General features: G+C 38.7%; 1 protein-coding gene across 1 annotated transcript in view; it reads left to right on the forward strand.

Moving 5' to 3' along the window:
* LOC122814240 (cytochrome P450 4B1-like) overlaps positions 1 to 12795 on the forward strand; it is a 535277-nt gene that overhangs the window by 113858 nt on the left and 408624 nt on the right. The window contains exon 5 of the mRNA XM_044086838.1: positions 6909 to 7060. Coding sequence (XP_043942773.1) covers positions 6909 to 7060 — 152 coding nt within the window. The remainder of the gene's footprint in view (positions 1 to 6908; positions 7061 to 12795) is intronic.

Genomic DNA, 12795 nt, shown 5'->3' on the forward strand with positions numbered 1-12795 from the left:
AGAACAAATCTAGTGTTAATTAATTAATTAGCTGAAGTGAAAATCAAGATTTAAAAAATACAAATCTAAAATAACAATTAATTTATAATTAATAAAATTGTTACGAAAAAATCTAAAAACCAATACTAAAGGGAAACTATCAGTAAGAATGTGAGTAACAACATTAAACTGTTTTGATTCCAAGTTTGTCTTTTTGCCTTTCTTAAAGGTACTTTGTTATTAAGACCACCTATCAAAGACCCTCCAGCACCATGGAACGTAAATTTTTTATCTCGTTTAATTTTTTCCCCGTTCGAGCCAGCATCATCTTACTAACTCAAATTCTTGACATGGAAAACTATTTTCTTGATAGCAATTACCTCTGTTAGACGAGTGTCAGAGCTGCAAGCCTTGTCAAAAAAGTCCCCCCACACTTGCTGTTCCATAGAGATAGGGTCTCCTTACGAACAAACCCTTCTTTTTTGCCAAAAGTATGTTCAGAATCAAATTTGAACCAATCCAAAGAGCTGCCAGTGTTTATCCCAAATTATGAGCATAAGGCAGAATACATGTTGCACCAACAGGATGTGCATAGACAATTACGTTTCTACTTACACAGGACTAAGGACTTAAATCTGACCAACTATTTATATCTTGTTCAGATTCAAAAAAAGGTACTCCAGTATCTAAAGTGACACTTTAAAAATGGCTTTCAGATTGCATAACCTTCATCTGTAAATCTCAAAACAGTGATCTTCCACATAGAGTTAATGCCCATTCTACAAGAGTCATTGCAACCTCTTCTGCCTTTCTGGCTAGACTACCAATTGATACCATTTGTGCTGTGGCAACATGGGCAAGACCACATACCTTTATTACTCATTACAGAGTTGATTTGGCCTCCAGGAACAGCGCCTCTTTTGGTCCAGTGATTCTGAAGAATATTCTCCTTTGAAAAGATGGACAACACACATGGAACGTTATGGTGAGTACATAACTTCTTCTTCCTAGAGTATGTGAAATACACTTTATATTAATAGGTAAGTTAGACGTCCCCCCACCGTTTGCAGTCTACAACTACATACTCTAACCCTGCCATTGTTGTAAATTTCGGTATGCATTCGCTGTAACAAGACTAAGCATAAAAACTGATTTTAAGTGTCTGAACTGTATACATCACAAAAGGATTTCCCAGTCTACTCACTTACTCTGCTAATGCACTCATGAGCATGCAGACCCAATGAAATAAACCAGTTTCATTTCCTTTGGTGGCATACCTTTGGATCAGTTAACTCCAAACTGTGCATTAGGCCCATATAAGTAATGACCTTTGAATAAAATACATTTTGTTTTTATTGTTGTGCAGACAATACCCTGAGCTGGCAGGCAGGATATTAAAGCTGTGTGGTTTGAACATCTTTTATCCTGTCACTTTACAGAGGAGAGCTGCATCATTAGCCAAATGTTACTCCAAATTCAGAATGCAACTCAAAAAGCAATTCTTCATCCAAGCCAGATGTTCTTATTTTAACATGGGACATGTCACCAACCTATCTCCTTTCCAAGTCTATTATCCTCTCTCAAGATTCACTGAAGATTGACCAACTCTAGAAACTCATGTATATATTTCATATTACATTCTGCTTGATCGCACATTGCACTATGCTTGTTCATTGGAATGTATATACACACATTTTTTTTTCTATGTAAGATGTCTGAACAATTCTGTTACTACTTACATTTCTGTATTTTTTGTGAAATGTTTTGCATTTTACTCAGGCTAAACTTGAAATTGGTCAACACTGATCTGTGCACTCCTACTGTAAACAAATGCAACATGTTAATTTATTTATTTTTATGTGGTAGGCTTTATGACTACATTTCCACATGACATTTAAAAAAAAATGAAAATGACATGAATCTTAGCACTGACCTTTGAGGCACAGCTAAAAAAAACAGTGTTAGAATGTTACTTTGTTACTTCCCAAGTGCTGTCCTGCTGACGGTCATCTAAGTAAGCAATAAACCATGACAGATGCCGTTGCATTCCAGTGTGGTATAGCTATAACATCATCATGTTCTATCTGACAGTGTCAAAAGCTTTAGTAAAGTCCAGAAAAAGGCCACCTAAATCCTCGCTTGTGCATTTGAGAAAGTCTGGGAGGGCTGTAATCCACCCTGTGTTCTGATTTATATTTATACCAGTGTAGACTTTCAGAAGCCCCTTCATAGTAACAAAGTCAAGTACTAGCTAATGCACATTTTTTTTTTATAATTTTGATTAGGGGGCATACTGTTTGGTTTTGCTCTGTATCTCATTTAAAGGCCTTCCTTTATGAATTGGAAAAATAGCCATTAACCTGTTAATTGACACAAAAAGTACTTATTAGCTCATGTTTATTAGCTGAATGTCTGTCTGTGCTAGTATCTTTGCTAACAGTTTTTAGACATCTGTGCTGAAATTCAAACATTAGCAACAGAAAAGCATATTTGATTGTGTCAGTGTCCTCTTTTCTAAAACTGTCCACCCTCCCTCAGTACAATCATGGCTTATAAGCATTTTTCAGGGTTGACAGGTAAAGGCAGATGTGTGTTGTTGTCAGGTGTCTGCTGTTGTAGGTTACTCAATTAGCTAAAATTGGGTGATGCTTCTGAAGGACTGCAGATGTAGAAAGTGTTAGAAGTTATGAGGACCTTTGCATAGTCACAAACAATGGATAAGGAGACAAAGTCTGAGGAGAAGGACGTGTTTTGTTGTTTATAGAAATGTTGCTTTTAATATTCTCGACAAAAGTCTGAAATGTATTATACAATTCCATGCAAGTCTAATGGTTATCTAAGTGATAATGGGTTTTATTAATTTTGTAAGGTTTATCCTGTGCTGCCATGACCATTTTCACCTGGTTAGTAATTTTTGTTGGGTTCTTAATTGATCCTTAAAGTTTTTATATGGCAGCACTATTATACTCCTCCAAACAGTGCAAAAAGTGCTGCCGTGGTTCAGGTAAAGGGAGATTGCATATGGATGTTCATGCTTTGTGAAACAGGGCCATTCCTCCAGAGTGAAGAATTTGATTATGAGCAGTAATAAATGCGACCTTTTGTTGCACTTTAATGTGGTCTCTAAAGCCATCAGTGGTAGTGAAAGAAGCATCAGCATTATAGGGAGTACCACATCATATTCCATCTAGTATATTATCTGTGCTTTATCTCCCCAAGAAGTAGTTAATGTGAAACCATATGTCTTATTTAGGGTGAGAAGAAAGATCATGGTGTTCAAAGCAGTTGGCATTAAGATCCCAAATAATACAGAGATCATGGTGATATATAGGGATAAAATACTATGGCTCAGGTGACCTGGGATCGATTATTGGCTTGGGCATCTGAGATGTAGGCAGGGAGGATGGGCTGTCCATTCCAAGGGGACGAGTGATGTGGGCATGAGCAATCAACATGATATGGACTTCTGGCAGAAGTTAGGAAGCCAACTACAATGTGCTTCTGCCAAGGATTGGGGTGACCTAGCAATCTCAGTTGTGTGTGTATAAGTGCAGAGGGGTTCAGCACGGTCTGCCTGTTGCACAACTCCATGTATAGCTGTCATAGCATATGTCAGGTAGGTGCTGGGAGGAAACCAGGGTAGGCCAAAATACAAAACCCCTTGGCAGATGGTTAGTGATAGATCCCTCCTTGGATGTCCTTAGGATCTACATTGGCCCCAGCCAGTATGCAGAGATGGTTCGAGGATGTTTGGAGGGGCTAGTAGACCTGGCATTGGACATGGGGAACTGGTGTGTGGACTACAGGATGAAGCAAGGGAGCAAAAAAAGAGCTCCAAAACAATCACCAAAAGTACTAATGTCATTCCTCACAATCTGAGTAAACCATTTAACTGCATCATCCATCAAAGAGGTGGGCTGAGCTAGGAAGACCATATATGCATACAGACCTTGGAGGACTTTGTACTTCCTAAGCTAGTAAAAAGTATGAGCAGTTCCTTACCTAAAACAAGCGGACTCTGTATCTTTGTAGTGTAGTATAGTATATAGCTGACTGGCATTTTTGGTGGATTTGCTAATATGGTAGAATTATGTATGTTATGTGTATGGTAGGACGAGGCATTATTTCAAAGAACTTGATCACAAAATAGCTGAAGACTAGCAAAGAAAATAATGCAGGGTGATGTTCGACCATTTGGGGGTGGCAGAGATGTTAAGGGATTTGGGACTGCAGCTTGCTGTGTTTTGCACATCATCTCTGCAAATAGATTTGCTAAATGCAATTATGCAGTTGTCAGTAATCAGTAAGAATGAATATTCCCTGGATCAGTACAATTAAAAAAGGACTGGACTGAGGGACACTAACTGCTCCCTATTGAAATGTCGGTAGTCATAACACTGCTGAAATACCAAAAAATGATGCAAATGCAGAAGAGCAAATATTGAACATTTTATAAACACGTTTTTTGCAAAGTAGCAAGTCCCCATGTGCCTCCCCAATGTGGGGAACAAGCCCCCCCCCCCAACAGAAAAAAACTTGTGTATACATATATATATATAGATATCAACTCTGAGATTGCCATATTTCAGAGAAGTATGGCAGAAATGTCCATCTCATACTTAGTATGTGGAAGTACATTTTTTGGTTATTTAATCTACATATTATGGGACGTGCATAAGTGGATTCCAACATTTGAAAGGGTTACCTGCAGTAACATCTATATAGCATTCCCCATGTATGGATATATTTAGAATTAATCTGTAGTTCAAAATGGGTCTAAAAAGTTTTGGGAGTGAAGTTGGCTTGCTTGGAATTTACAAAACCAATATTCCAAAAACCAAAAAAGTGGAAAATATAAACAACTGAAAACAAAAACCTCCACCACGGGCAACTGAAATGACTTGAGCACTTTCATTCTTAATTCTATCAAGAACTTAATCAGAGTGAATAAAACAGCCTTTTTATAACATGCTCGATAAATCACATGATCAACCCAGCTAACCAACTCCTATGGTGCAAGCATCTAAGTTTTATCTGTAAGAGTCTTGGCTTTTTTTTAATGAACTGTATTTATACAAATTTAAAGGTAAAGAAAACTTTTTTGTAACCTTAGATGTTACAGGATATTGGTATAGAATTTGTAAAAAAAAAAATATTTAAGCAAATTATATGACTGGGTAATTTAGATATTAACAGTGTATTTTTTTTTTTTTGGGGGCCTTATCAGACCCATTATTGAGTATAATTGTCCCCTTCAGCATGTACCTGCCCAGACATATGCAGCAGATGAAAGGTTCCTTACCAGGAAAATCCAGCATATAAACGCACTGTCTTGTATGGATAACCGTAAAGCCCTCTTTACTCAGTCTTCTACAGTTTATTGAAAGGCAATCTCTGCCTGGAATTCAAGGCATCCTTGCATCCAGCTCTGATGGACCTTTTGCACATCCACAAAACAAACAGCATCAGAACCACTAGATCCAAGGATTTTAATTTTGTTTGCGACATAAATAAGACATGTAGGCAGGACAGATGTGTGTCAGTGGATCTCCATGCTCTGGAACAGGATTCACATCCATGTGAAGCAAAGTCCATCCCTAACCCTATTTAAGTGCAACCTTGACTAATGGATCGGAAATCAGAAACATTCACCCCAGGTCTGTTCCACATGTCTCTGATAGACAGAGGCAGACAGTAATGCCCAAACTAATATACCTTCCAACATAACCTCTAGAAACTTCCTAACAATAGCCTGTCCTAATAAATCCTGATGATACATAGGGATACAATTGTGTTTGAGTGCATGGCCAGGCTTTTAAAGGCCCTGGTGAACATTAGCCTAGTATATGCCTGTGAACTCATGAACCTAAGAAAATTTGAACATTATTAGTAGCAATTTGGAATTAGGTGATGCCACCAGAATGACTCGAGTGTACAGATCAAAAAGGAAATAATTTGAAATGGTTATTAGAACATCTAAGTAAGGTACCTTTCCATGCAATGTATGCAAGGCTTGTAGGTTTAACCAGTTGTACTTTAAGGTTAGTACATTGAAGAACAGAATTTCATGTTAAGGGGTTATATACCTGTGATAGCACTGGAGTAGCCTGTATTGCTAGATGCTGTGGTTGTGACAACTTCTGTGTTGGTAAGATGACTAGGAAACTGCTGCAGCACATTATACAAGCATAATCTGACTATTATAAACAAAGACCTCAACAGCTAAATATTCCCTGATGTGTAATGATTTTAGGAAGTTTTCTTTCACTGTGGTAGATCATGTAAATAGTAGTTTTGGAGAAAACTTAAATATAGATTTATAGAATAAAGGATCTGATGTGACAGGTTATTATTAAAAGTGATAAAAATCTAGGTCTTGATGTTTTAAACATTAAATGTTCATTAAAAGCCACAGTGGTACCACAGTGGCGATAAAGATCATCTAACGCTATTTAAATTTGTATTTGTAAGCTTGCATGTAATAGTCTGCTTGGAGTGTTTTAATGTAAAGGCATTTTTTTATTTTGTTTGTTATAAGATGTTCTGTTTATAAAAAGAAAAAAGTTGGTCAGTGGGCTAGATCATATGACTTATCAAGCGTGTTATAAAAGGGCACATATTTGACTGTTTTATTAATTCTGATGAAGTTCTTGGTAGAACAAAAAAGAAAGAAAGCATTTGGCTCATTTCATTTGCCTGTGGTAGTGTTTCTTGTTTCTAGTTTTGGCTTAGAATCTATTTTTGTGACCAGCATGTTTTGAAATTGGAAAAGCAAAAAACTCAAAGCTGTTGACTGTTACACTTGTATCTCTCATTTTGTGAGCTGGGAAATTATCTTTTCCTGTTGTATTTGATTGGTAGCTCTTGGAAATCATAGCAAATGCTTTCTTCTATTGTTTGTAACTTAACATTTCTCTGTTATTCTCTAGTGATATTCCCTACATCAAAGCAGTATATGATCTCACTTACATAAGTCGCCTCAAAGTTCGATGTTTTCCGTATCACAGTGATCTTATCTTTCATCTTAGTCCTCATGGATTTCAATTCCGAAAGGCTTGCAAGTTGGCACGTGAGCACACAGGTATTTATATATTTTATAATTCAGAGGGCATCTGCAGTCCATGGACGTAATATTGTGGAGTAGCTTTCATGAACCATACAGTTTTGTTTTTCCTCTTCACTACTTACAATTCTGCATTTTTCTGTTAAAGTTGCATAACTTCACATGTCAGCTGTATAAGCTTGCATGTCCTCTGAGTCCACTAATTCTTCTTTCCTTCTCACATAGTTCAGATCTGGATCTTGATGTGTAATGTTGAAAAGATGCTTCATTTATATCTTCGGTCAGATCCACTAAATATTTTGGTGGTTCTGAGGCTGCTAGTAAAGATCCATATTGCCACTTCATTATAGTTGTGGTCACACTGTGAAATATCCTCTTAAATGCCACAGTGAATGATTTATGTGTGTACTGTGTTTTTCTGCTTCTTTGTAATTTGTAGTACTTTGTATTTGACATACGGCCTGAGCATTGGCTGAAAAGGTTCTGCTACCAGTCCACCAACCAGGTTAACAAATAATATATCTATATACCTACCTGTACGTATATGTATATATCAGAGTACCTTTTACGTTGAATTTCATTTCACCCCGACCACTTCACTGAAAACTCAAATAACTGAAAACTCATTTCACTGAACTGCACTTAGTATATATGGCACTGTAAGGCAAGCAAAAGGTATATGCCCTTTTCCCCACTGTAGTGCGATCCTGGAGTTAGTATATATAGTCAGGGGGGTATGGGTGGGGGGCTGTAGACCACCACTTAGTTTGAGCATATATTGCCTTCTGGAGAGAGTTAGTCATTGGTGTTGTAACTATGCATGTCTATTGTTTAAAATGCATTGTTTCGAAGTTTTTGGCAAAATACAATATAAAACAAATCAGATGGGGAGGCTACACCCCCACACCTCCCAATGTGGGGGGCTGTGCCCCCCTACACCCCCCTAACTATACATACTCCAGGACTGCACTACAGTGGGGAAAAGGGCATATACCTTTTACTTGGCTTACAGTACTCTAGACAGTGCCATATATGCTAAGTTCAGTTCAGTGAAATGAGATTCAGTGAAATGAGTTTTCAGTAATTTGTGCTTTCATCGATGTGGTCGGGGTGAAATGAAATTAAGTAAAATGAGATTCAACGAAACAAAGTAGACTCGTGTGTGTGTGTGTGTGTGTGTGTGTGTGTGTGTGTATATATATATATATATATATATATATATATATATATATATATAGATACACATCCACACATACATATATATATATATATATATATATATATATATATATATATATATATATATATATATATATGGGTCTAGGACTGTTGAGCTTTTGCAAAAGTGCATTTTCCAAAAGTGCTGAGATCGACAGTGGGGATAAAGGAATATTCCCTTCCCCACTATAGAGTGCTTGCCCACCTGCATAAATGTGTTTACTGTTTTGTTATTTTTCTTCTTTCAGACTTTTTCGCGGAAGTGTGCATGACCGTTTCATTTTCGTTGAAAGATGTCATCAGTAATTAGTTCTAGATCCATATATATATATACATATATATGGATCTATGGTTGATCCATCAAAAGTACGTTTCATCGAAACGTACAAGATCGAACTCACTTTCTCGAAAGTGCATTTTATCGAAAATGTATTTGCGCAAACAGACCCCCCCCCCACTTTAATATTCTCATTCCGAGATCGCACTACAGTGGGGAAAAGGGAATATTCCCTTATCCCCACTGTAACGCAATCTAAGCAACAGTTTGCTTAGTTGTACAATCAACAGTACATGTTGATGTACAACTAAATCTACATGCAAACAGCGGTTTCCTTAGTCACCTTTCAGTGAAAGTGCATTTTCTACAAAATGCACATAAGCAAAAGTGAGTTTGATAGTGTACGTTTCTATGAAATGTACTTTTGATAATAAGACTAGGACCCATATGTGTGTGTGTGTGTGTGTGTGTGTGTGTGTGTGTGATATATATATATATATATATATATATATATATATATATATATATATATATATATATATATATATATATATAGTGTGTGTGTGTGTGTGTGTGTGTGTGTGTGAGTAAATAGATCCACTAACTAGGTTAACAAATGGTAAGTAAGTAAGCAGGTAAAAAAGTAACTAAATAACCCTTTCACCTGGAGTTATCAAAGGGAGAAGCTGTAGCCTGTCATGCCACCAGGTGGATGATGGCAGCTGAAATGTCCTCACAAACTGTAGCTGGAGCTCTGCCAGAAGGGCAGAAGCTCAATGAGTAGGCAGATTAACCTGTTCCTAAAATTATGAGTTGTGTAATACTGAATTTAAGCTCAAAAAGTGAGGGCTGTTGCCTGTAGCTATCTTTCTTACTTGGGAGATGAAGAGAAATTAAGAAGAGGTACATCTGTGGTTTCCAAACAAACCACAAACGAAAACTAAAACTGGTAAAAACAGGCACAGCAGGAAACCACCCAGAGGAGTGTGTTCTAGGGAAATATGTTCATAACACGGAGCTCTCTGGGTATATAAACCAAAAAGATCGACACTCAAAACATCGACACAACACAAAAAATTAATAAAATGTGCCATGGGGAGAGGGGCTGAAAAGCCTCCCTGTAATCCCAATGTGGGGAGGGCTGTGCTCCTTACGACCCCAGATTCTTACATATACCACCTCAAAGATTGCATTACTATGGAGAAAGAGCAAAATCCCAATCCCCATTGTACTGCAGTTTCAGATAATTCATTACTGGCTTCTTTAAAACTGTTGCTGAAGCTGACTGATGTTTTGTGTTTTGACCATTTAGAATCAATGTTAATGGCTTTGATACTCGGAACATTTGATGTTCTGAATGTATCATCTTCTAGGATATGAGGACCCACCAGTGCCAGTGGATCAGCTGCAACTTAATGTAGAGTGGGACTGACCCTGCAGACCATCTCTTGAGTTATCTAACCAGCAGTCTGGGGATATTCAGGACATAGCCCCTCCCCCTCCACTTCTCACACCAGGTCCGGAAGTGTTCTTTGGCCCAGGTTGGGGGTATCTATTGGTCACCCTATACTAGGCTCAAGTCTCAGCATCCAGACTCAAATGATTGGCTGTCAAGCATTCGAGTTGCTGGTGCCAAGGAGCACCGTTTCACTTATCCAAATTCCAGTCCACTCTAATGGACCTGAACCTGGGAAAGGTTGAAGGTTGCTCATGGCTTAAGGGCCCATTTCAGACTTTTTTGTCTGGGTTTCTGAGTGAGCTTCCATGTGGTATACTGCATTTTTACATTAACAGGCCCTAGTTTGTTCCTGTTCAGCATGGTAGAGCTATGACTATTCTCCTTAAAGGACCATGCCAGAATAAAATCATCCCCGACCTTTGACGACCTGTTGGATGACCTTTTGAGAAGGAAGTAGGCCCGTACTATTGTGGGAAGACCCTTATGGTTCCAAGTACTTCTATTGTCTTCTACATTCAGCCATCCCCACAAGAGGAAAAAGCCTCCTTGCCACTTGAGGAAAGCTTCTGCACAAGCCAAGTCACCAAAGAAGGCTAGTCTGACAACCCAACTTCTGCACTCCTGTGGAGGGTTGTCAGAGTTTAGCGTGAGTTAGAGAGCCATCCCAAAGGACAGAATGTGCTGAGTGTGGTCATTGGCTTACATCTTGAAATTCTTGCATCCTCTCTCAGTAGGGTCTTTGCTATTGTGTTCACTTGTCTCCTCAGAGTTTTTGGATCAGTTAAAAAGGGTTATGGAGGCTGTCCTCCTGCATTTTCGTGATTCTGAAATAGAGGGACAGCCTCTGTCCCATTTTGGATCTCAGTGGCATCAATCTGCATAGCTGGTATATCCAAGTTGATATGAGACATGCCAGGTCTTCTGTACCTCCTGCCACAGAGTGTCCAGATGATGTTGCTGTCAGTGATGAAAACTTTTTGCCATATCTTTCTTTGGTGTTAGCACAGGAGATTCAGCCCTCTTGCAATTCATTGTATTTGCACTGTGCTATGGGTGGGAATCTCCTGTAGTACAAAATATTGCTATTTGAGCTCTCTCTCTCTTCAACAGCTAGCGTATTTTTAAAGGTAATTGCTATGAAGAGTGAAGCCTTGAAAGAAACTGCTGTCTGTATGTTCCCCTCCTTGGAGGACTGGCTTCTCTTAGCTTCTTCAAGGGAATCTGTGGAAGAGTATTTCTCCTTTGAATGACCCTGAAATTTTAGTCCAGGAAATTACAGTAAACTGGAAGAGGTCTCCTATGATCACCCTTCCCCCATTTGGATGATTGTGCTCATAGGTGCAACATTTACCACTCTTCATTCTTGTCATCAGCAAGAACCCAAAAAGTCCTCATTTGCATATCAGTAGAACATCCAGGCCCAAGTACTATTGCATCTTCTGGGCTTGATGGCTGTTACCATATAAAGGTGCCATTAACATCCCTGACGATACAGGTGTTAGAGTGGAGTGTGAGGTATTAATAGCCACAGAAACAATATGCTAACAAATGGTGTCAAGTACATATGTTGGGCCGCTAGAGTGATGGATACTCTTCCAGGCTTTGTTTCCCATTTCTGTAGCTGACCATGTCTTAATGATGGATGCCTCAATGACAGGGTATGGAGCTCGTCTTGGCACTGGAGAGGGGATGTACAGCAGTTTCCAAGGCCTCAGGGTTTTGAAATCAAATTTATTTCTGAAGTCGCTTCTTATTTTTCCAGACAACCCATCCACTGTGTATTTTTTTCCTTCTAACATAGTTCAGATCTTGATGTGCAGCATGCCATGGTTAAGACGATCTCTCTAGAGTTACCAGCATACATCTGGCAGTTTATAACCCCCATGCAAGGTGTGAGCACCTCCTGACTGGTCAGTGACTGTGATTTTCTCACACTCTCTACTCTGTTTACATTGCAAGTGTGCCCTGTGAGACTGTTCTGTTCTCCCTCATTCTGTTGTTTCACTGTAGTTGCAGAGGCCCTGTCTGGTTGGGTTCTTCAAATTCTGCCATCCTAGCCATCCTAGAATTGGAGCTATTGAGTTATTTCTTCTTCTGTTTATGCAGAAAGAAGAAGAAGAGAAGAAAAAGTATATGTGGATGTGATGTGTATCCTGTGTGGTTTTTAAGATTCCTTATTACTCCCTTCCAGCTGCTCCTGCATGCAATCAGGAAGAAACAGCAGCAAAACTAATTTTCATCATTGCTTGGTTGATGGGTTTATTGATGTGGCTCAGGCCCCTAAAATACCTGAATCAAAAAGGGTGAGGTCCTCCAGGTCCACACTGCTAAGGTGAAAGGTGAAACCTGCTGTACCTGCCTCTTTCTGATTTCTTACTTTACTCAGTGTTTCAGTAAAAATTAAATTAATTTAAAATACTTTAATTCTGCCTAATGGCTGGAATGGTGGTCATGATGGCTCAAACTACTGTCCCATCACTTGACTCTTGACTCTTGATTGAACTTGACCAGTAGTGCAAAGTAAATTCCTCAGTTCCAGTCTCCCTGCTTCCCTCCTCTCCTTTCCACCCTCCCCTTCTTCCTTATTTCCTGAATTAAAACTGATTAATGCCTGCTTGCCCATGGATTACATTTGATGTTAAAGTTTGTGTCTTGTTAAAACGTTGGAAAAACGTTTTCTGTTTCTTGCCATCAAAATATCTTAGATCTGAAAGCCCTTATGTGTAAAGCACCTTATTTTTTTTTTATTTTACAACGGCTGAGTGACCCTTAGGGCTAATCCTCATTTCTTCCAGGTAG

This window comes from Protopterus annectens, chromosome 10.part0, assembly GCF_019279795.1.
Source record: "Protopterus annectens isolate FY-2018-M chromosome 10.part0, PAN1.0, whole genome shotgun sequence".
In the NCBI taxonomy this organism is placed as follows: Eukaryota; Metazoa; Chordata; order Ceratodontiformes; family Protopteridae; genus Protopterus; species Protopterus annectens.